Genomic DNA, 20,231 nt, shown 5'->3' with positions numbered 1-20,231 from the left:
AATCGGCGATTCCGTTGAGCGAGGAAGCCACAGGGAAGGCATCGTTCGGGGGGGACCCGAGCAACGCCACCCGAAGCTGCTACTCTGCAAGTCCCAAGACTGCACGTGTTGCTGGGGGTAACGCGCGCCTACTGAAGGTCACCCCCCACGATGAGATCGGTCGCGGGGACATGCACGTATCCGTGTGTCGGACCTCTTTCAGCCAACCGTGCGGGGGAAGGGCATCAAAACTAAACGCAAAAAGCATTTATAAAGAAATGAGTTTTCAATTGAAATTAATAGTGCACAGCTTCGGTGGTTTCCTTCATATTGAAAGAGGGTTCCAGATGGCCGCAGAAGCGCATCTGAAAGCGCACGATGCCCTACTCGTCTTTACTCGATGGTTAGAAGTAGTAAAAGTCGTTCCACACTCGCTAGACGTTTTGGAAGGGGTTGGAGTACCCACACTTTACCCCACCTCACACGACCCAGTCGATCAACTCACTGCGGTGTAACAATTATACCACTGGATCGAAAAAGGTGGGGGATGGGAGTTAATAAACTTGCACCGTTATGTTAATTGCCGCGCCGAGAAATAAACTCCAACCGGCGACCTCTGAATGCTGTGCGCTCAGTTATTGTGCCACGGCGGCATTCCACACCACATAGCCATGCAATATAGCGTTCATTGTCACGGGCAGGCACTTCAGGCAAAGTGGATTGTTCACACATTGTGAGGGCCATCATTTTCGGAAATAAGACATTTTTATCTTCCAAGCCAAGCTTTTGTACCTTCTGTGTACATTGTTGAAAGAGTGAGCACCTTGCAGCAAACAGCGCGGGCAGCGATGATATCTCCTTTCGACCAATGACATTGTGGCAGAGTTAACCTCGACAAAACGGGCTTTGATAATTAAAAATAAAACCTGCGTCGGTGCTCCGTGAAGATCGTACAAATCTCGCCGTCGACAGGAAGATTAGACAGCGGCTTCAGGACCTCTCCCCGCCTCCCGGTAACTCGAGCGATGCGGCTGGCTTCGGAACAAGGTCGAGAAACTTCACTGTGTAGGTGAGCCTGCCGCCCTGGAACTATTTTTGCTTGCTTCAGTGGCGCCCCCCCCCCCCCCGTAGCACGTGGGCCCAGAGATGTGAAGTGGACACGGGGAAAATAAGTCTCCAGTAAAGAAAAAAAACAGCCTTCTCTTGCGCACGTATTATTTATTCAAACTGTTGTGCAGATGTACGCTTCGCTGGATTTCGAGACTTGGCTGAAGTGAACACCCACTGGGGTCTATGATTCTCCGATGTGCAATGCAGATGGGGAGAATGAATGTACGAGACTCACAAACACATAGGAGACTCGCAGACAGAGGGACAGACAAAGGGGTGAGAGAGAGAGAGAGGAACAAATTAAGATGCAGCTGAGAAACATGTGCAGGACAAGAGCGGCTTAGTGTGAGACAGTATCGTTCATTGTTGCGGATTATTTAGGAGGTAAAATAAAAACGGACAGCAAATGTTCAAAATGCTTCTTCTGAAATCTTTATTAAATGCGCTCGCAGCATCTGGCCGGTTGGCTCAGCGGTTGAGCGAGCGGCTTCACAATCGTAAAGTTGCGAGTTAAAAATCCTGGCTAAGGGGGGGTGGGGGGGGGTCAACTCAGCCTATAATCCTTGCGAGGGTTGATAAAATTAGGATCACATCGTGGGGAAGTCCAACGGTAAATTACAAATCTAAACTATTTTTATTTTTACCAGGTAAGGCCCATTGAGCCCTGTAGCTCTTATTCAGAAGCAATCTGGCAACAAAAGATTGCTCAACGAAGTCGCTTGTCGCGTGAAAACGAATAGCAGTCAAAATAATATGAGCGTACCTTTCTGAATGTGGAGGGAAAAACGGGAGGGCTTGGAAAAAAATCCACGCGACCACGGGGAGAACACGCAAACTCCCAAAATACAGGCATCAGGATCGGGATCGGGATGGAACCCGCGACCTCCTGCATACCAGGCGAGGGAGTTAACATCTCGCCAACCCGGTGCCCCAGTGGTTGTCCTACGCATAAATTTACCTCGAGCCATCGGGACTGGGGGCAGTAAAACAGGAGGTGACCACCGACTGAATCAATGCTCATTTGTGAAATAAGTCACTTTGGGGATGCCCAGATGTTCCTGATGCCAGTCAGGCTGGTGAGGACAGCGAAGGCAACTTGTTATTCTTCGTTGGATGCCACGACTCTCGTCTCTCTCCACCTTCGTCTGTCCCCGGGGACGGATCTTCGTAGCGGTGTGAAAATTTTGAATAAACATCAAACAAACTCACAAGAAGGAGGACCTGCGGTGCCCCCCCCCCCCCATGCCCCGTACCTTCTTGTGGTTCTTGTAGACGTTGCGGTGCGCGAACCCCTTGCCACAGAGCTTGCAGGTGTAGGGCTTGTCGACGCTGTGGATCACCTTGTGCGACGCCACCTGGTCCAGCCGCTTGAACGACTTGCCGCACACCTCGCAGCTGAACGGCCGCTTCTCTGTCCACCACACGGGATCGCGCAACTCACGGTTAACGCGGTCGCGCGAGCCTCGCGGTTAACGCGTTCACGAGAGCGCCGTGCTCACGCGACCGTGGTTAATAACAGCCGCGCGGGTAACGTGGACAATATATCGACATTCACACGGAGCAAATGGCAGTCGTATCCAATCACGCTCATTTGTTGCCGTAGAGTTAAACTTGTGCTTGTACCTACAAACAACACTGTGAGACTACCCAGTAAACAGCCAAAGTTGGGCCAATGTTGGCGAGCGGTTGTGACCGTTGGACCAACGTTGACCCCAACGTTCCATGTTTACTGGGTATATGGTTTCATAGTCTAAAAAGTCAAAGTAATTTCCCTGCTCGCCTCCCACTTAAAGCTCTGCAAGAGCCAGCGGTGGAGATTCCACGTTCATCTGGTGAGGGGGGCGAGTCTCTCCGTAGGACAACCACTGTCGACTCCCCCTCACAGTGGTGCCTCACTTCAACAACACCAGAGGGATGATGGGCCGACTCAACTCCCGACCAGAATTGTAACTGGAAAACCCCACGAGTGGCGCCCCGCTTGCTCTACCTACCTACCTACCCAAGTTAAGCGGTGGCAGGTGACTCCTGAAACTCGGGTCTGCTGGGGTTTAAGTGGGGCGAGCGAGTCGACCACTGGCGGCACAGCACCCACCCTCTACGAGACCCCTCGGCGAGTTCCAAATATAGAACGTGACGGATCGTTCGAAAACGCGTGCTCGGTGCTTGCGAGTAACGCGTGCGGTCGTTGAAAAGGTGAAAAAAAATAAACCCACCCACCCTGACGCAGACATACACAAAACTGTCGAGCACTAAGGGGCCGTTTAACCCACCGTTCCATTTGTTGCCAGAGCAATCAGGGGGAATCTAAAGCACCGCTGATGAAGCATCGTAAAACATGTCACGTGTGCAGGGGAAGAGGGTCGGGATTTAGTCCTGTTAAACATCTGCATTCGAAGAGCCCGGCCAGGGCAGAGAGCAATGTCTGAGGAAAACACAAGGCGATGGTGGTGACTCGGATAAAAAAAGTCACCTTTGGTTTGATCGTTTACAAAAAACAGAGGTAATAAAAACGGCAAGGAAATTATTTTGTTGATGCACAATCACAATCAAGAACAAAAACCCAACTCCATTCGTCAATAACGCCGTGCTGCCTTAAAAGGAATATAGAAATAAAATAGACAAAGTTCCAGGCAATGACCCTCTTTTTAAAAGCACCTTCTTCAGGTGCTATGCCGAAAAGTCACTGATTTGATAGATTGTATTTCCTGTGAAGGCACCACAGTGTTGTCATTGACGATTGTGTGCTGAGTTTGTGTGGAACGTGGTGAAGGTGGAGCCCTGCAAATCGCCTTCTCGCGCCACTGCTGGCAGCAGAAGGGCCTCCACCACAGAGACCTCCAACAGAGCCCTTCTGGAAGAGGAGGGGGAGTACCTCCACACTTTACCCCACCGCACGCAGGCACTCAACTTGCCGATCAGCTAACTGTGGTGGAACTCATTCACACTGCTGGGTGGAAATGGGTGGTGGTGGTGGTGATGGGAGAGTGGGGATTTTAGGAACTTGCTCCAATGTTTCAACTGCACGTGTCGGGAGATGGAATCGAACCGGCTGGATGGCAAGTCCGGTGTGTTGACTATCACACCACTGTGGGAGCGTGCGATGATTGAATGCATGTGTAGATGTTGAACTTCTTTCGCACCGTACGTAGCCAATCGTGCTCATCGGAGGTGTGCGGGGGGAAGGACAACAAACTAAGCGCATACGTAGACAAAGGCACACACACACATAGACACATAGACACACATACACAGACTCACAGTGTTTATCTAAATCCTAAAATATGCTCTAAAAAGTAGGTTCTTGACAAACTGCAGAAACATCGCAAAGTAAGCAAATCACGCACCTGTTATAGCAACGCAACGGTACAGATGACACAAAAACAGCCCGAAATATTACATCTGTGAAAATGTTAACGTGGTTTAAAATCTAAGAGGAACCATCAAACTCAAGGAGGTGAATGACCTCACGACCTTTTGGTTCCACGCTGCGTTGCCCTTTGACAACAACAATAACAAAACAAACATCAAGACCGTTTTGAGGGGGGGGGGGTCGGCCCTCACAACCAGGGCTGGCTCTGTGCAGAAAAAAACAAAAGATGAAGAAACGTGGGCCCAGCGGGCCGGCCTGTTTGTGACGCTGCGGGTTCACGTGGGGCAAGGTTACGCCGACGCACGCCGTCCTGCTAACGAGCTCGAGAAAAGGAGGTTTTTTGAAATATATTTATTTTTTACTAAGGCCCACCGAGCTGTGTAGCTCTTTTTCAAAAGCGACCTGGCTATCACAAATGAGAGCTCAACGAAGTGGCTCATCACGTGGACATTTATAGCGGCCAAATGCTCTAAACGCGTGATGTTGACTCTAAATGTGAAGGGAAAACCCGGAGGACCCAGAAAAATAATCCACGTGACTACGGGGAGAGAGAGAGACACGCAAACTCCAAATATACAGCAGGCGACAGGGTCAGGGTCGAACCCACATCCTCCTGTATACCGGGCGAGTTAGTCAACATCTCACTGCCACGGCGCCCCCAGGCAAAGGAGCAGCCCCGCAATCACTTGCTCACGCCAATCTGGCGATCAACTTCACTGTGGAGTGCTTCCAGCTTGTAGAGCTATCTCTGAGCTACTCCAAATCGCTCATTGAGAAGAAAACTCTAGTTAACATCACGTTAATATTACTCTGGTGAAACAACGTGCAGACTCCATTCAGATGCCACCCCGGATGCCGTGGAATGGCTCAACCTTAAACGTACACATTTTGAACGCCATACGAATGAAGAAGGGGTAAAACAAAACTCCAATAGCAGTACTGGATTTATACAGGAGCAGCCTGGACAGGTGTGTGACTATCAGCTGTTGTGTATAGCAAAGAGGAAGCTCAATTTGTGGCTAAATATATTAATAATGTAAACTTAGCTGACACAGATGGAGCACGTCAGTCTGTATACAAGCCTACATGCCACGTGCAAGCTCGGCCATCTGTGTGTACACATCGTGAATTGTGGCTGTTGCAACTGCACATGTGTTTATGTATTTCTATTTGGATGCGTGTGTGTGTACACACTTGTGTGTGTGTGTACACGCTTGTGTGTGTGTGTACACGGGAACAGTAGCGTAGCAACTTGCGCGCTGCACTACGATCCTGGCGACCCGAGTTCGATTCCCGCTCATGGCCAATATCGGTGATGATTATCTGAACCAGTCCTGGGCCTTCCCTACGTCGACTCAGCCTCAAATGAGTACCTGGTCCGGTGTGTAAACATCGCCATTCGGAGAGACAAAGGCGACCAGGCGTGGTGCTGGTCACCCACCCTCGCATGTGCTGTGCAGGCTTCATAGGTGCTACTCGCTAACAGCCCTTTCCCCAACAAGGGACCTTCGTGCAATACACATGTGCTTGCATGCAAAACGAATAAATGACTAATACCCTAATAGATGTTTTTGGCACGTGCATGTGCATGACAGCTGTGGTATAAATGCGGGGAGTGTCGCTGCTTGTAAATATTTTCTAAGTAAATATTTAGGTTTGTTTTTTACATTTCGCATATGGCCCCATGTGCCTTGCGTGCCATGCGAGCGAGGATGTGACCCCCGTCTCATCTCATCGCACGCCACAATCGCGACCGCTTCCAATAGAGCATCGCAAATGATGAAGCCACGTGTCACGCATCGTGACAGCCACTCAAATGGCGCATAGCATCATATTGAGCGATGCTATTACTGCTGCTGAGTTGGCATTGCTGCACAAGCAAAATTAACAACAACAACAAACTTAACACAATCAATAACAACACGAGAAGCCAGCCAGAGAGCTCATCTCTGGCCTCTCCCTGTGTTATGAACAAGGCCACTGCCTGAAACGTCACCGGCTATGCACCTTTTTTTTCTTTTTAAAGCCATTGACAAATGTGTTTTTGGTCATGAGCGGGAATTGGACTCGGGTCTACGGTTTCGTAGCACAGCGTGCTAACCACAGTACGGCCGCTCTCCTAGTACGAAAACAAAGACAAAGATCCCCCGTATAGCCTTAACATACTGTTGGGGCAAGTGCTGTTAGCAAGCACCTATGAAGGCTGGAACGGGAGGGGGTGGGTGGCCAGCACCACGCCCGACCGCCTTTGTCTCCTCAGTGGCGATGTTTACACACCGCACCAGGTACTCATTTGAGGCTGAGTCGACCTAGGGGAGGAGGCCCAGGACAAGTTCAGATAATCTTCACTGGTGTTGGCCGTGAGCGGGAATCGAACTTGGGTCACCAGGTTCATAACGAAACGCGCTAATCGCTCCACTACCACTCCCCTAATACACATACACACACACGCGTTTCAGAACCATCTGGAAACATAATAACTGTCAGATGATGAAATGCCAATGAAAACCATAACATTAATTTACAGTTCTCTGTTAATCCACTGCCGTATGAAGGCCTCCCCACTTTATCAGAATGGCCATGATTTAAGCTTTGCTTCACTTAGAACTCTGAAGTCACGCAAGAAAAATAATTGCTTCACGTAAAGCTGCAGCGTGGCGTCCACTCAATAGGATTTGCGGAGGGTTGCGTGAGTTATAGATTTGCAAGCACACAAAAAGTAAGGGATCGGTATAGGCAGGCACTAGGGTTGCCAGATGTCCTGGTTTTTCCTAGGATCGTCCTCTTGTTGACGTAGCTGCCCTGGGAAAACTGAAGGTCTTCTCAGGACATACAAAAATATATATTCCCGGTTTTTGTCAAATGTCAGGTTCGTACGTTTTTTGTTATCCAATGCAATGTTTGCACCTAGATGGGCAGTAACAATAATAATTGTAACAATGAACACAATTTATACCGCTTGCGTATTTCACGGATCGGGTACAACGTTTGGTCGAGAACTCGGAGGCTGCTGAATGAAAACTCATTTCTTTAAAACTCCTTTTTGTTTTTAGTTTGTTGTCCTTCCCCAGCACATCCGAGAACCCGGGTTGGCTACGTACAGTGCGCAAGAAGTTCAACATACACACATACAAATATACATGAATAATAATAACAATACACCACTCAAGACAACGCGCTCAGTTGTAGCTCTCTCCACTTTCCATGATCTGTTGTTGTTCTACGTTGTTAAAGGTGACATCCCCGGCAAGGTAACCACGTATGAGAAACCACTCCTAGGCTGGCTGCACTGGGACGATGCCTTTGCAATGGGGGGTGGGGGCGAGGCTTAAGGCACAGAAAACGCTCACTGCTCACATAGCTCACTTTAAAAGGTGGCCCAGCATTGAGCAGGCAAGGAGGTTGAAGATGGAGAGATACGCTGCCCTCAATGAACCTGAGGGCCACGAGGGGGGGGGGAAATTGAGAGAAAGAGTTCCTTTTAAAACGCTTTCCACTCCTCCAAGTGTCGTCTGCACGCTCTCAGCTATTGAGTTACCCAGCGTTCAAGAATTGCTTTAAAAAAAATACTTCACACGAAGCACGACTTCCATTCGGCCCTCTAGAATTCTTACCGCCCAGTCTAAGCTAACTGATCCGGACTGGGTAACCTTTAAATACACTAAAGATGTTATACTTAGTTCCACGATGTCAGGTCAAATGAAGCCAAACGCTCATGAAATATACAAAAATTACTCTAAATTACCTTCATAAACCCTCAGCACAAATATTAAACAATGGAGAGAGAGAGAACACGGCATTAGATTGTGCATTATTATTTTTTTCCCCGAGTCTGACAGGGCTAAACATTGACAAAAATTACTGTTACCTTGCCCCAGGAATTTGGCACCATTACTTTCACGTGGTGTGAAGTCTGAACCTGTGCCGTTGAATTGTTTTGTTTGGTCAACGCCAATTTGACGTGAACCGTACTTAGAACTCTGCAAACAGGCGACGCTTTCAGTGCGAAAATCCAAAGAAAACACGAAATTCCCCCCACCCAAAAAAAAGTACACCTTTGTAAGTGCACGGGTTTCAAAAGGTCTAAATGCTTCTTCCGAGGCATTTTAGTTTGAAGTCGGCCCAACAGAGGCTCTGTCACATACCTGAGTGCGTGATCATGTGCCGACGCAGTTGATTGGCCGAAATGAACTTTTTGTCGCAATCTTGGCAGTCGAAAATCTCATGGACCTAAAAAGTTAGCAACGGGGAGACGGGGGGGGGGGGGGGAGGAGAAGAACAAAATGAATTGGCGAATAAATATTCAAGAAGGAAGAAAAAACCAAACAGATGCAAGATCATTTTGTCGGTGACTTGTGTTTAGAATTCCAACGTGTCAAACCCAGAGAAGAGGCTCAACAGACGTGACCAGAGCAGATACTGTGACTTCTCGGGATGGAACCTGACAAGTGGAAAATGTTCCTGGAATTTCCACTCATTTTCACGTCGGCAAAATTATCCCTGCATAAATACTGAGCTCACGTAATTTAAACTATTAAACTATTTGTTCTTTTTCCAGGTACGGCCCACTAAGCTGTATAGTTCTTTTTTTCTGGCCACAAATGATAAGCTCAACGAAGTGGCTTATCGTCGCGTGGACATTTTCGGAGCCAAATACCCTGAAGGCATGTCGATTCTAAATGTGGAGGGAAAAACCGGAGGACTCAGGGAAAAATCCACGTGACCACGGGGAGAGAGAGACATGCAAACTCCAAATATACAGCAGGCATCAGGGTCAGCATCGAACCCACAACCTCCTGTATACCATGCGAGATAGTTAACATCTCGCCGCCATGCCGCGCCAAGAGGTTGAATCGAATCGACGACCTCTGAATTGCAAGTCCAGCATGCAAACCATTACACCACTGTGGCAGCATCCGCTGTATTGAGGTGCATTCCCATAAATCAACACTGGGGCAACACACACGACGTATATATGTCAAATGAATCCATTACCTTCCTGTGCTCCATAAGAATGTCTGCAGAGGAAAACTTCTTGTTGCAGATGTTGCAGGCCGGTCTCTTGCGAGAGCTCCCTGCGGAAACAACACAGCGCACAATCGGTCACCAGCATGTGCCCACCTCTCCCCAACCAGTATTCATACTACGTGGGGCATGCATGCGTGTACGTACAGACATGCCCCACGCCTCCAATTCCCCGGATCATTCGTTCTTCACGAGATGTCTTGAAGGAGGGGCCGTCAGATATGCACCCATCCTATGAGCGCCTGTAAATGCCAGCTCGGCCCAAAAGAAACGGATTGATACGTTGGGCCGGGGGGCTCGCGCTCAGATGGGGCTCTCAGAAGTTGAAAATCCTTTCCGTGCCACATGACGGCCCCCGATGGCTCGGGAGAATACTTCACAACAATTCCGAAGCCCGTCTGTTTTCAGTTTTTTGTTGTTGTTCCTCCTCCTCCTCCTTGTTTTCCCTTTATTATTTTATTGGCTGAAATGGTTGGGCGAGCAATTTGCGCGTCGGAAAGCGTTAACGGCCAAGCGCGGGCCCCGCGTCCCCGCGCGTTACAAACCCACATCGCACGTGCCCCCTCCCCTCCCCCCGGTCCCCCCCCCCCGTCCCTCCCAGACCCCCCCCCGCAAAGTCTGCCAAGTACCACGCCCCCCCCCCCACTTCACTCTCGGAGTAAAATCAAAAACAGGTGGCGTCGGCATAAATAATTTGGCACACATATAGAATAATTGGGCGGTTAATAAATGAGCGACATAAACATTTCTGAAGCACGCCCTTGTTCGTGAAATGAACCCGGCTTTAATGTTTGTTAATAATGAGTTTGATCGCGCGAGTTAGGCCCTTCTGCGATATGAAAGGAACAGAATGGTTACACGCCGTGTAAGTGCCATCGCTGGTGCGCGCGCTGACCTGTGTAGAAGTCGCGCTTGTACCGGATGCAAGCGCCGCTATCGCACCATCGCGGCGTTGCGAGCGAACGCGCAGGAACGATGCGCTGAGAGCACAGCTCAGCGGCTGAGCGAGCCGCTCGCAACCGGAGGATGATGAGTTCAAATACTGATTCGGGGGGTTGGCTGAGCACATCATCATTATCATCATTGTCCCTCCGGGGTTGATAAAAGAAACGACCACTTTGTGGGGAAGTCAACAATGGTTGCCCTATAGATAAACTCACCACCCCTTCATAGGGATGCGGAATGTCCACCACTGGCTCAGGGCTGTAACCGGGAGATGAGTACCGATGGCTCAATGCCGAATTGAATTCACTCTGACCTTTGACAATTCCTGGCTGCCTCTTACATTTCCCTTCACCTGCTGATTCAGGAGCTTTCAAACTCATCCACCTTCATTTTAACATATCAGGAGACCTCCCATGCTCTAATTATACCAATGGTCTAATGATTTTGAATGTTCAACAGTGATTTGGCATGACAGTGGTTGCTTATTGGCAGCTCTATTAATACATCTATTTATTTATTCAGCTGTGTTTGAACAGAAATAGCGGTCTGACAAAATCTAAAGGTACATTTTCGTGTAAGTTCATCCTTAACTTTCCTTTTAAAACCCTTTACCACCGGCATCACTTAAATGAAACGAAACAAAAGCACATTCTTTGGTAAGCGGTGAGCACTTTCCCCTGGAGGAGAGGTCCTCAACCCTTTGGCGAGGACACGGCTGGACGGATGTCTGTAACGATGGACCTCAAAAGGGAATGATCAAGCGCTTGCGTTTTCGGCAATGAAAGTCAGCAGAGGCAGCAGATTGGAAAATAAAATTACGTCGCATTTGCGGTTGATGCGAGGCCCTGTACCCGCTCTGCTTCTCGTTAAGCCGCGTCACACTGATGTGGGGCGCCGTGGTATGTATGTGTACGTATGTATGGGATAAGGATGTGTGTAGGTTTGTTGAACTTCTTTCGCAATGACTTCTCACGCCACTGCTGGTAGAAGGGCCTCCACAACAGGGAGCTCCAACAGAGACCTTCTGGACACCTTCAACCACCTCTTCTTACACGATGGCCGGACGTCTTGGAAGAGGTGGGGGAGCAGCCACCATTTACCTCACCGCACGCACACAACTTGATGATCAGCTAACTGTGGTGGAATCCGTTTACACCGTTGGGTGGAAATGGGTGGTGGTGGTGGTGGTGGTGGCGGGAGGTTGGGTGGAGGGATTTTAGAAATTTGCCTCAATGTTTCAACGGCCGAACAGGGATATGGGAATCGAACCGGCTGGATAGCAAGTCCCGTGTGTTGACTATTACACCACTGTGGCTGCGTGCGATGTTTGTATGTTGAACTTCTTTGGTACCGTACGTTGCCAAAGGTGTGAGATGTTACCTCCCTCACCTGGTATACAGGCGGTTGGAGGTTCGATCCCGAGCCAGATGCCTGTATATTGCGAGTTTGCATGTCTCTCTTCCCGTGGTCGTGTGGATTTTTCTCCGGGTCCTCTGTTTTTTCCCTCCACATTTGGAATGAACACGCCTTAAGAGTATTTGGCTGCTATAAATTTCCACGCGATAAGCCACTTCGTTGGGCTATCATTTATGATAGCCAGGTCACTTTGAAAAAGAGCTATATAGGTCAGTGGGCACTACCAGGTAAAATAATAAATAGTTTAGTTTAGATTAGGCAAGCGGAGAGGAACGTACGCGACCGTGTAGGTTCTCGCGATCGTGGTATATATCTTCCTGACGTGCTTTTCTGGAGATTCCGTTTGACGTTTTCGCTCCACGTGCTGAGAAGATTCCGTCAGGCGGAGAGAAATGTCGAGGCTTGGTGCCCAAAGGCACACGCACATATAATGACAATAACCCCAATACCAATGCTTTATGATTCTAAGAGCAGGATTTTTTTTCGCGGCACATTAAGCGCAGAACCAAAATTAATGTGATCAGGGTTTTTTTTTGGTTTTGTAACCGGGGCTGACAACATCAACTCACTGCACCCGCGAAGCCGCTTGAATCACCAGTAGCTGCCTGGATCCGACCCGAGGACATCAGTGGTACATGCTCTGACCTCTAACCTCTGACCTCTGAGTCACCTAGCCACCTCTTGGCGATGTGTTTTCCTATTTAATAATTGTGGGTGAGTAAAGAAATGAAGTCTATTACTTTTCTAAACACCTTCAATGCACTGGAGAAAACACAAAAATATTCCAAATAGATGCCATCTGACTAAATCCCTGACTTATCCTCATCCTGTCATCCCTATATAAGGATTACCGTGTCCTTTTAAAAACCTTTCCATGAACAATAAAATGTTGGCGACCCCCCAGAAAAAAATCCTATTTAATCCCACTTATCTCGTGCTCCGCTGATCTCAACCTTTATCTGTCTGAAACCCGCTTAGCAAATATCACACTCTATCTGAATCACATTTTCATCACAATTCTCGTTTATACAACTGCCTAAACAGATTTAGCGCTAAAACTCTGATACAAATGGGTTATTATGATTAAACCTCAATTAAATTTACTAAAACGGCCAGTAGCGCTGTACGTATGGAAACATTATATTCATTTCAGCATCTATCATTTTCTTTTCTGAACTAAAGAATGTGCATAGCAACATACGCCCTTTGCAAAACCCCCAAAAACTCATTCGATACTAGACCAGGATGCTGCCGCAGTGGTGTGTCTGTCGGCACACTGGACTCGCAATACAGAAGTCGCCGGTTCGATTCAATTTGGGGCACCGCTGCGGCAAGATGTTAGCGACGTCGCCTGGTATACAGGAGGTCGTGGGTTTGATCCCGACCCTGACGCCTGCTGCTGTATACTTGGAGTTTGTTTGTTCTCTCTCCCCGTGGCCGTGGGCATTTTTCTCCAGGTCCTCCCGTTTTTCCCTCCACATTTAGAAAGGCACGGTGCTGTGCAGTGAGGTGCTGTGCGGTGAAGTGCAGTGCGGTGCGATGCAGAGCAGCACGGTGCAATGTGACGATGCGACGCCTCACCCAGGTGCACGTTCTGCTTGTGCTTCTTGAGCGCGTCCTTGCTTTTGAAGCGCTTCCCGCAGCGCTCGGCCTTACATACGAAGCGCGCATCCCTCCGGCACGCCTCCCTGTGCTGCTCCAAGCTGTATGGGGTGGGGGGTGGGAGAGAGGGGGGTGGTGGACAGGCAGAGAAGCGATTAAAATGTATTCAGACTTAGCGCAACGCTGCTAACAGCTATGGGGAGGTCTTTGTAAATATAATTTCTTGTTGTCTTTACGCAAACACATTTCAAGATTCATACAACATGAAACAAAACAAAAAAACGCGTTCTGGGCTGCACTTCTGCCTGAGTTCCTGCCTGGATTCCTGGCTGGCATGCGCCCAAGTGCCATTGCGCTGCGGTGACGTCGCCACGTACATCTGAGTGATGACATCATCCCGCAACCCACTGTCATGCATTCCCCTCCCCCCAAGCAAATACAATGGAGGAAAGAGATAGAGCAGAGAGGTGAGGGGAGGGAGATAGCGGAGGAAGATTGAGGAGGGAGGAAGAGACGGAAAGGAATGGGGCGGGGAGAGAGTGGAAGGACGTGAAATGGAGAGGGGAGAGAGAGGAAAGTGACAGACAGTGGGAGGGACGATAAGGGAGATGCAAGAGAGATTGAGGTGAGAAAGGGAGAGGTGGGAATGAGGAGAGCGAGCGTGGGAAATGAGAGAGAAACAGGGATGGAGATCGGAGAGAAGTGAGAGAGATACGGTGGAGGCAAGAGAGGATTATAGAGGGATGGAGAGGTCGCAGAGGCGACAGAGGAAGAGATAAACAGCTGGTAACAGAGACAACGTGAGAAATCGAGATAAATTGGTATTTACAGCGCAGAGAAGGCAAGGGAAAGGTGGAGAGAGAGGGCTCTAGAAGTTTTCCTGGCTGGCTGGCTGGCTGAGAGGGACGGACGGATGGTGACATCCCAAGGACGTGCAGGATGTTCGTCTGTCATTAAAATTGTTTTAGAGTTTGTGTAATTGTTGCATCTGTGTCATTGTTAGACCTTCGGATTAACACGGTTGGCTACGTATGGTGCAAAAGAAGTTCAACATACATACATATCTACATAGGGTAATCTCCTATATAATAAAGAGAATATGGCATCTAATTGTTACGCTATTCATGTTTGTCTGAACAACTTCTGCTCGACTAATCTGCCAATTTCAAAGATCGCAGGCACTTGCGAACGTGTGATGTCTTTTGACCGGATCTTCTTATTTCGTATGGTATTTTTAAAAAAGCCACAAGCTACAATTGCCTTGTTCATGTTATGAGCCATTCCATGGCATCCGGAGTAGCTGAGTGGAGTCTGCTTGTTTCACCAGAGCACGTGTGTTGTATTGGGGCAGCAGAGTGGAGACCGCTCGTACCACCAGAGCACGTGTGTTGTATTGGGGTAGCTGAGTGGAGACCGCTCGTACCACCAGAGCACGTGTGTTGTATTGGGGCAGCAGAGTGGAGACCGCTCGTACCACCAGAGCACGTGCGTTGTATTGGGGTAGCTGAGTGGAGACCGCTGGTTCCACCAGAGCACGTGTGTTGTATTGGGGTAGCTGAGTGGAGACCGCTCGTACCACCAGAGCACGTGTGTTGTATTGGGGTAGCTGAGTGGAGACCGCTGGTTCCACCAGAGCACGTGTGTTGTATTGGGGTAGCTGAGTGGAGACCGCTCGTTCCACCAGAGCACGTGCGTTGTATTGGGGTAGCTGAGTGGAGACCGCTCGTACCACCAGAGCACGTGTGTTGTATTGGGGTAGCTGAGTGGAGACCGCTCGCTCCACCAGAGCACGTGCGTTGTATTGGGGTAGCTGAGTGGAGACCGCTCGTTCCACCAGAGCACGTGCGTTGTATTGGGGTAGCTGAGTGGAGACCGCTCGTACCACCAGAGCACGTGTGTTGTATTGGGGTAGCTGAGTGGAGACCGCTCGTACCACCAGAGCACGTGTGTTGTATTGGGGTAGCTGAGTGGAGACCGCTCGTTCCACCAGAGCACGCGCGTTGTATTGGGGTAGCTGAGTGGAGACCGCTCGTTCCACCAGAGCACGTGCGTTGTATTGGGGTAGCTGAGTGGAGACCGCTCGTACCACCAGAGCACGTGTGTTGTATTGGGGTAGCTGAGTGGAGACCGCTCGTACCACCAGAGCACGTGTGTTGTATTGGGGTAGCTGAGTGGAGACCGCTCGTTCCACCAGAGCACGCGCGTTGTATTGGGGTAGCTGAGTGGAGACCGCTCGTTCCACCAGAGCACGCGCGTTGTATTGGGGTAGCTGAGTGGAGACCGCTCGTTCCACCAGAGCACGCGCGTTGTATTGGGGTAGCTGAGTGGAGACCGCTCGTACCACCAGAGCACGTGCGTTGTATTGGGGTAGCTGAGTGGAGACCGCTCGTTCCACCAGAGCACGTGTGTTGTATTGGGGTAGCTGAGTGGAGACCGCTCGTTCCACCAGAGCACGTGTGTTGTATTGGGGTAGCTGAGTGGAGACCGCTCGTTCCACCAGAGCACGCGCGTTGTATTGGGGTAGCTGAGTGGAGACCGCTCGTTCCACCAGAGCACGCGCGTTGTATTGGGTAGTCATCGGTGATAAACGCCTGAAGGTTTGCGCCTCACTTCGTTCGCAGTTTGGCGAGTCCATGATCATTCCATTTATGGATGAAATATCCCACGCACTTTCTTCCTGCACGTGTTGTGGTTGTTGTTGGGACGTGGTTGAGAGTGGTCGTCACTTTCATCAGGGCTGCAGAGAGAACCGAGGGCTGTTGTTTCACTGCCTCTTCAGCGCCGTTCTTGTTTGGGACAACATCTTGTGCCCACTGGGTGACGAGGGCCCTTCTCAGAGAACCCAATACATAAATATATAATTTGCCAATATCTGCCAAAATGCCACTCATCCAGTCCACCATTTGCAATATCCCCGCGTGTGACGTGAGCTCTGTTTGAATTTCGCGTAGTGGATAGGTGAACAGGGACGTGCGTGTGGGCTGCTGGTGGGAGCAAGCCGCCTCAGGTGAGTCGAGGTGAGTGGATCTTCTCTATCTGGGGGGGCAGGTGTTCGCTTTGTCCCTCACATTATGAATAGCGCGTGCATATCTTAATTGTAAACTACTGAAAATACTTATTCTTGGTTCTTTCGGTAAAGTCACGTAGAAGGGAAATAATAAAATAATACAAAATAATAAAACAATAAAATGTTTTTTTTTATTACTTCATTATTTCCCTTCTACGTGACTTTACCGAAAGAACCAAGAATATGAATCCCTGCAGTCACGAAAGCTTTAAATCAAAATACTGAAAATACATTAATAAAGGTGTCCAGTTTGGGAGGGTAATTGCCCCCCCCCCCCGCAACTCTGCCCATGCTGCCACTGCTCCAAGTTATTTATTGCTCATCATGAATCTCATCGGCCTTCTCACCAGCGTCATATAATCAGCCTGATCCACCCTCATGCACGCCATTTCATAACGGCATCGGTTGCAAATAATGGATCGCCCGTAAAAATAAAAACGATGCAATCCGTAACGTGCTCAATATTTCACAGACATAAATGACCGTGACTCAATAATCGCTCGATAGGCAGGCGAGAGAGGAGGCTGGGGGGGGTTATCAAAGTGTCTCTTCAAGTCGGTGTGGATTTAACGCTGCTGCTTCTGCTGCTGTGAATGTGCAGCGGAGATGATGGCCCCATTCCAGACGATGGGGGCTTCCACGGAGAAAACAACGCCCGGGCAGTGATGGTTGGTGGCCCTTGGTGTAGAGATGAGGAGGAGGGAGGTTGTGAGTGACGCTGCGGAGAGCTCCAATTGATTGGAGGCAATGCAGTCGCGTGCTTGGCAGTGATGGGCACTACTGCTGCCCAAATGCACGTGAACAGAGACAGTTTTTGTTCTCAACTGAATCTCTCCCCGAGTTGGGAAGAGCTCAGCGCCTTTTGGGTTGTTCCTTATCGTGCTTCACGACCGCTGACTCTGAACCAATCTCTGCATCTACTCGCTCACCGGCAGTGGACATTGAAACGTTGGAAACTTTCATTTCGCATTCATTCGCACACGTTCTCTACCCGTCAGTGGCCAATTTGATAGCCATGAATAAATAAATGTAACTCTTCTGCAGGCTGCAAATGTACGATAATATTTCTGTAAATTGGCTCAAACGAGGGAGTGATGCGCGCAGTCACGGCGATGTCATCTCCACGTGCACAGCACGCTCCGCGATGGCGAGATGTTAACTACCTCGCCTGGTATGCAGGAGGTCGTGGGTTGGATCCCAACCCTGACGCCTGCTGTATAATAGGAGTTTGTGTGTTCTTCCCGTGGTCGTGTGGATTTTTCTCCAGGTCCTCCGGTTTTTCCCTCCACGTTATAAACGTGCGTTTAGAGTGTTTTGCTGCTAGAAATGTCGACGTGATGCTCCACTTCATTGGAATATTATTTATCATGGCCAGGTGACTTCTGAAAAAGAGCTATATAGCTCGCTGGGCCATACCTTTCCAAAATTCGTTCGTGGCAAAAGACGTGTGGGGCCAGCCTATTCAGACGCACGTGGAACTGCGCGCACGCGATTGGTGGTACAAAGGGGGGCCCCTTCTCGCGGCTTCCAATGCATTCACAAATATGTGGGGTGGCCGTGTGGGTCAGGAGGCTAATGCTTGCGCCCTTACGCTGAGAGGTTCCGCCGAGTCCCAGGTGCTCGCCAGAGGTAAACAGCTAGTCAGACGGAACAAGTGAGATTAACTTTGCTCGTACAGCCCCTTTTGTCCATTTCACTGCGGGATGAGGGCATCTCTGCACGCCGTGCGGGTCATGGGAGGTTGCTTGACCATACTTCACCGCGTTGGGCAGTGTGGGTTTGTTCAGGCGCGGAAGCGTAGACGCAGAATCACAGGAGTGCAGTGCAATGGTGATGTTTTTGCTGCTCTCTACTCCTGATTACTGCTTCTTTGAGAACTGCTTGTTGTGTTTAGTTTGTTGTCCTTCCCTCGTACCTCCGATTAGCACGGTTGACTACGTATGGTGCGAAACAAGTTCCACATAATGGGGAATTTCCACCATTGGCTCAGGGCTGCAAAGAGGAGATCAGCACCGCCTCAATGCTCAGGACGCCATGGTGGCGAGATGTTAACTACCCTACCTACTATACAGGAGTTCGTGGGTTCCATTTCGACCCTGACGTTTGTACATTTTGAGTTTGCATGTTCTCCCCGTGGTCATGTGGATTTTTCTCCGGGTCCTCCGGTTATTCCCTCCACATTTATAAACATGCGTTTGGATTATTTGGATGTGATTAAATGTCCACGTGATAAGCTATTTCGTTGAGCTATCATTGTGGCCAGGTCGCTTCTGGACAAAAGCCACATAGCTCATTGGGCCTTACCTGGTAAATAACATAGTTTCTCAGTTTATTTGGACTATGGATCAGAGATTGAATCAAATAATGGACTAAAGGATAAACAACCAAGCAATGCTGTTTCACCCAACCCTAGCACGACTCTGGTCACCCAGAACAGAGCCATGGAACATTGAGTTGCTCAATGTCCTCCTTCACAAATACGAAGGAGGCAGCACAGGAGCGATGCACCACCATGCTACTCCTGATCCAATTATCTGGCTCAACCACCAGAATGTTAAACTACAGGCATAGGAAGACGAAAAAGAATGAGCCGAGATTCAGTGACACGAGTTTGTTACTCTTTCAAAGCACGCGTGACGTTACAATTTGCGGGCCCGGGAGATTTTCTAAGTGAGCTGCAGAGGCCTTTGTGCGAAATGTCTCGGAGCGACATCTGAGATCACCTGCAGGCTGCAGAGGTGTCTCCTCAACCTCAGCCATCCATCACCCCCAGTCAGGGCAGAGAGGCAGGGCCGTCCGTGGCTCAGCGCTTCTCAGCTCGACCGTGTCGGAGCCCATTGTGCAGCATCGCGCAGTGCAGAAGCAAGGTGGGCACGCCGCTCACCCTCCCCCCGGCACGGCCACTCGGTGTTCGCCAACGTCGATCAACGGCGACGCCACGAGACCGACCGCTCCTTGTTCTGAAAACACTCCGGGGCCTCGACTCGCGACACTCGGTGAGGCGCCATGACGTCGTTGTACGCGGAGGGGCGGCAGTCCCACCATTGACTTGGTCCAAGCCTCTGATGCCAGAAGGGCATCCTGGGAGAGGGGAGCTCTTGGGGAGGGACCTCTTCCTGAGCGCATTTTCTCCTCCTCTTGTTACGCTGGTCGGACGTCTTCGGCAGTGGTGCAGGATTTTGTGAACTTCAAACAACGTCGAGGAATATTCCCTGATAGCACCGTTGGAGGGATGCGCCTGAACATTTGCGTAGGAGGTACAGGTGCAGTTGTGAAATTGCTCCCTGCCGCTGGCAGAAGTGACTCTACTCGAAGGAGCGGAAGAGAGGAAAAAACCCGACACTCTTCGAAGGTGCACAGATGTCTTGTAACAGGTGGAAGCACCCACACTTTACCCCAACAAAAGCGACCTGCCGATCGTTTCAACTGCCGCGCTGGGAGATCGAACCGAACCGAAGCGGCGACCCCCGGATTGCGAGTCCGGCGCGCGGCCAACCGTCGCACCGCGGTGGCAGCGTCCCCCTCCCCATCGACAGCCGTGACTCGGCACCCTCTGCTCTGAACCAAGCGTCCCAAGTGGAACACTCGCGCGCTTGTGCCCGTCGTGCTGGAATGAGGCCGCATTGGGTGATTCCACACAAACACGCACGCTGAGAGGTGTTTCCCCCGAGTCTGTCATCTAAAGTCATAAAAGTAAATGGGGGAAATAAAAATCAC

At 49.8% G+C, this 20,231-nt stretch overlaps 1 protein-coding gene across 1 annotated transcript in view; it reads right to left on the bottom strand.

Moving 5' to 3' along the window:
• The window catches only part of PRDM5 (PR/SET domain 5), a 119,019-nt gene that overhangs the window by 53,339 nt on the left and 45,449 nt on the right, over positions 1–20,231 (bottom strand). Inside the window, exons 7-10 of the mRNA XM_078613282.1 lie at positions 13,427–13,548; positions 9,455–9,534; positions 8,605–8,689; positions 2,343–2,500 (exon numbers count right to left, since the gene is read on the bottom strand). Of these exons, the coding sequence (XP_078469408.1) occupies positions 2,343–2,500; positions 8,605–8,689; positions 9,455–9,534; positions 13,427–13,548 (445 nt within the window). The remainder of the gene's footprint in view (positions 1–2,342; positions 2,501–8,604; positions 8,690–9,454; positions 9,535–13,426; positions 13,549–20,231) is intronic.

This window comes from Lampetra planeri, chromosome 41 (assembly GCF_965212315.1).
Source record: "Lampetra planeri chromosome 41, kcLamPlan1.2.h2, whole genome shotgun sequence".
NCBI classification, from domain to species: Eukaryota; Metazoa; Chordata; class Hyperoartia; order Petromyzontiformes; family Petromyzontidae; genus Lampetra; species Lampetra planeri.
The sequence above is the reverse complement of the archived record's forward strand: the minus strand, read 5'-3'. Positions and strand labels throughout refer to the sequence as shown.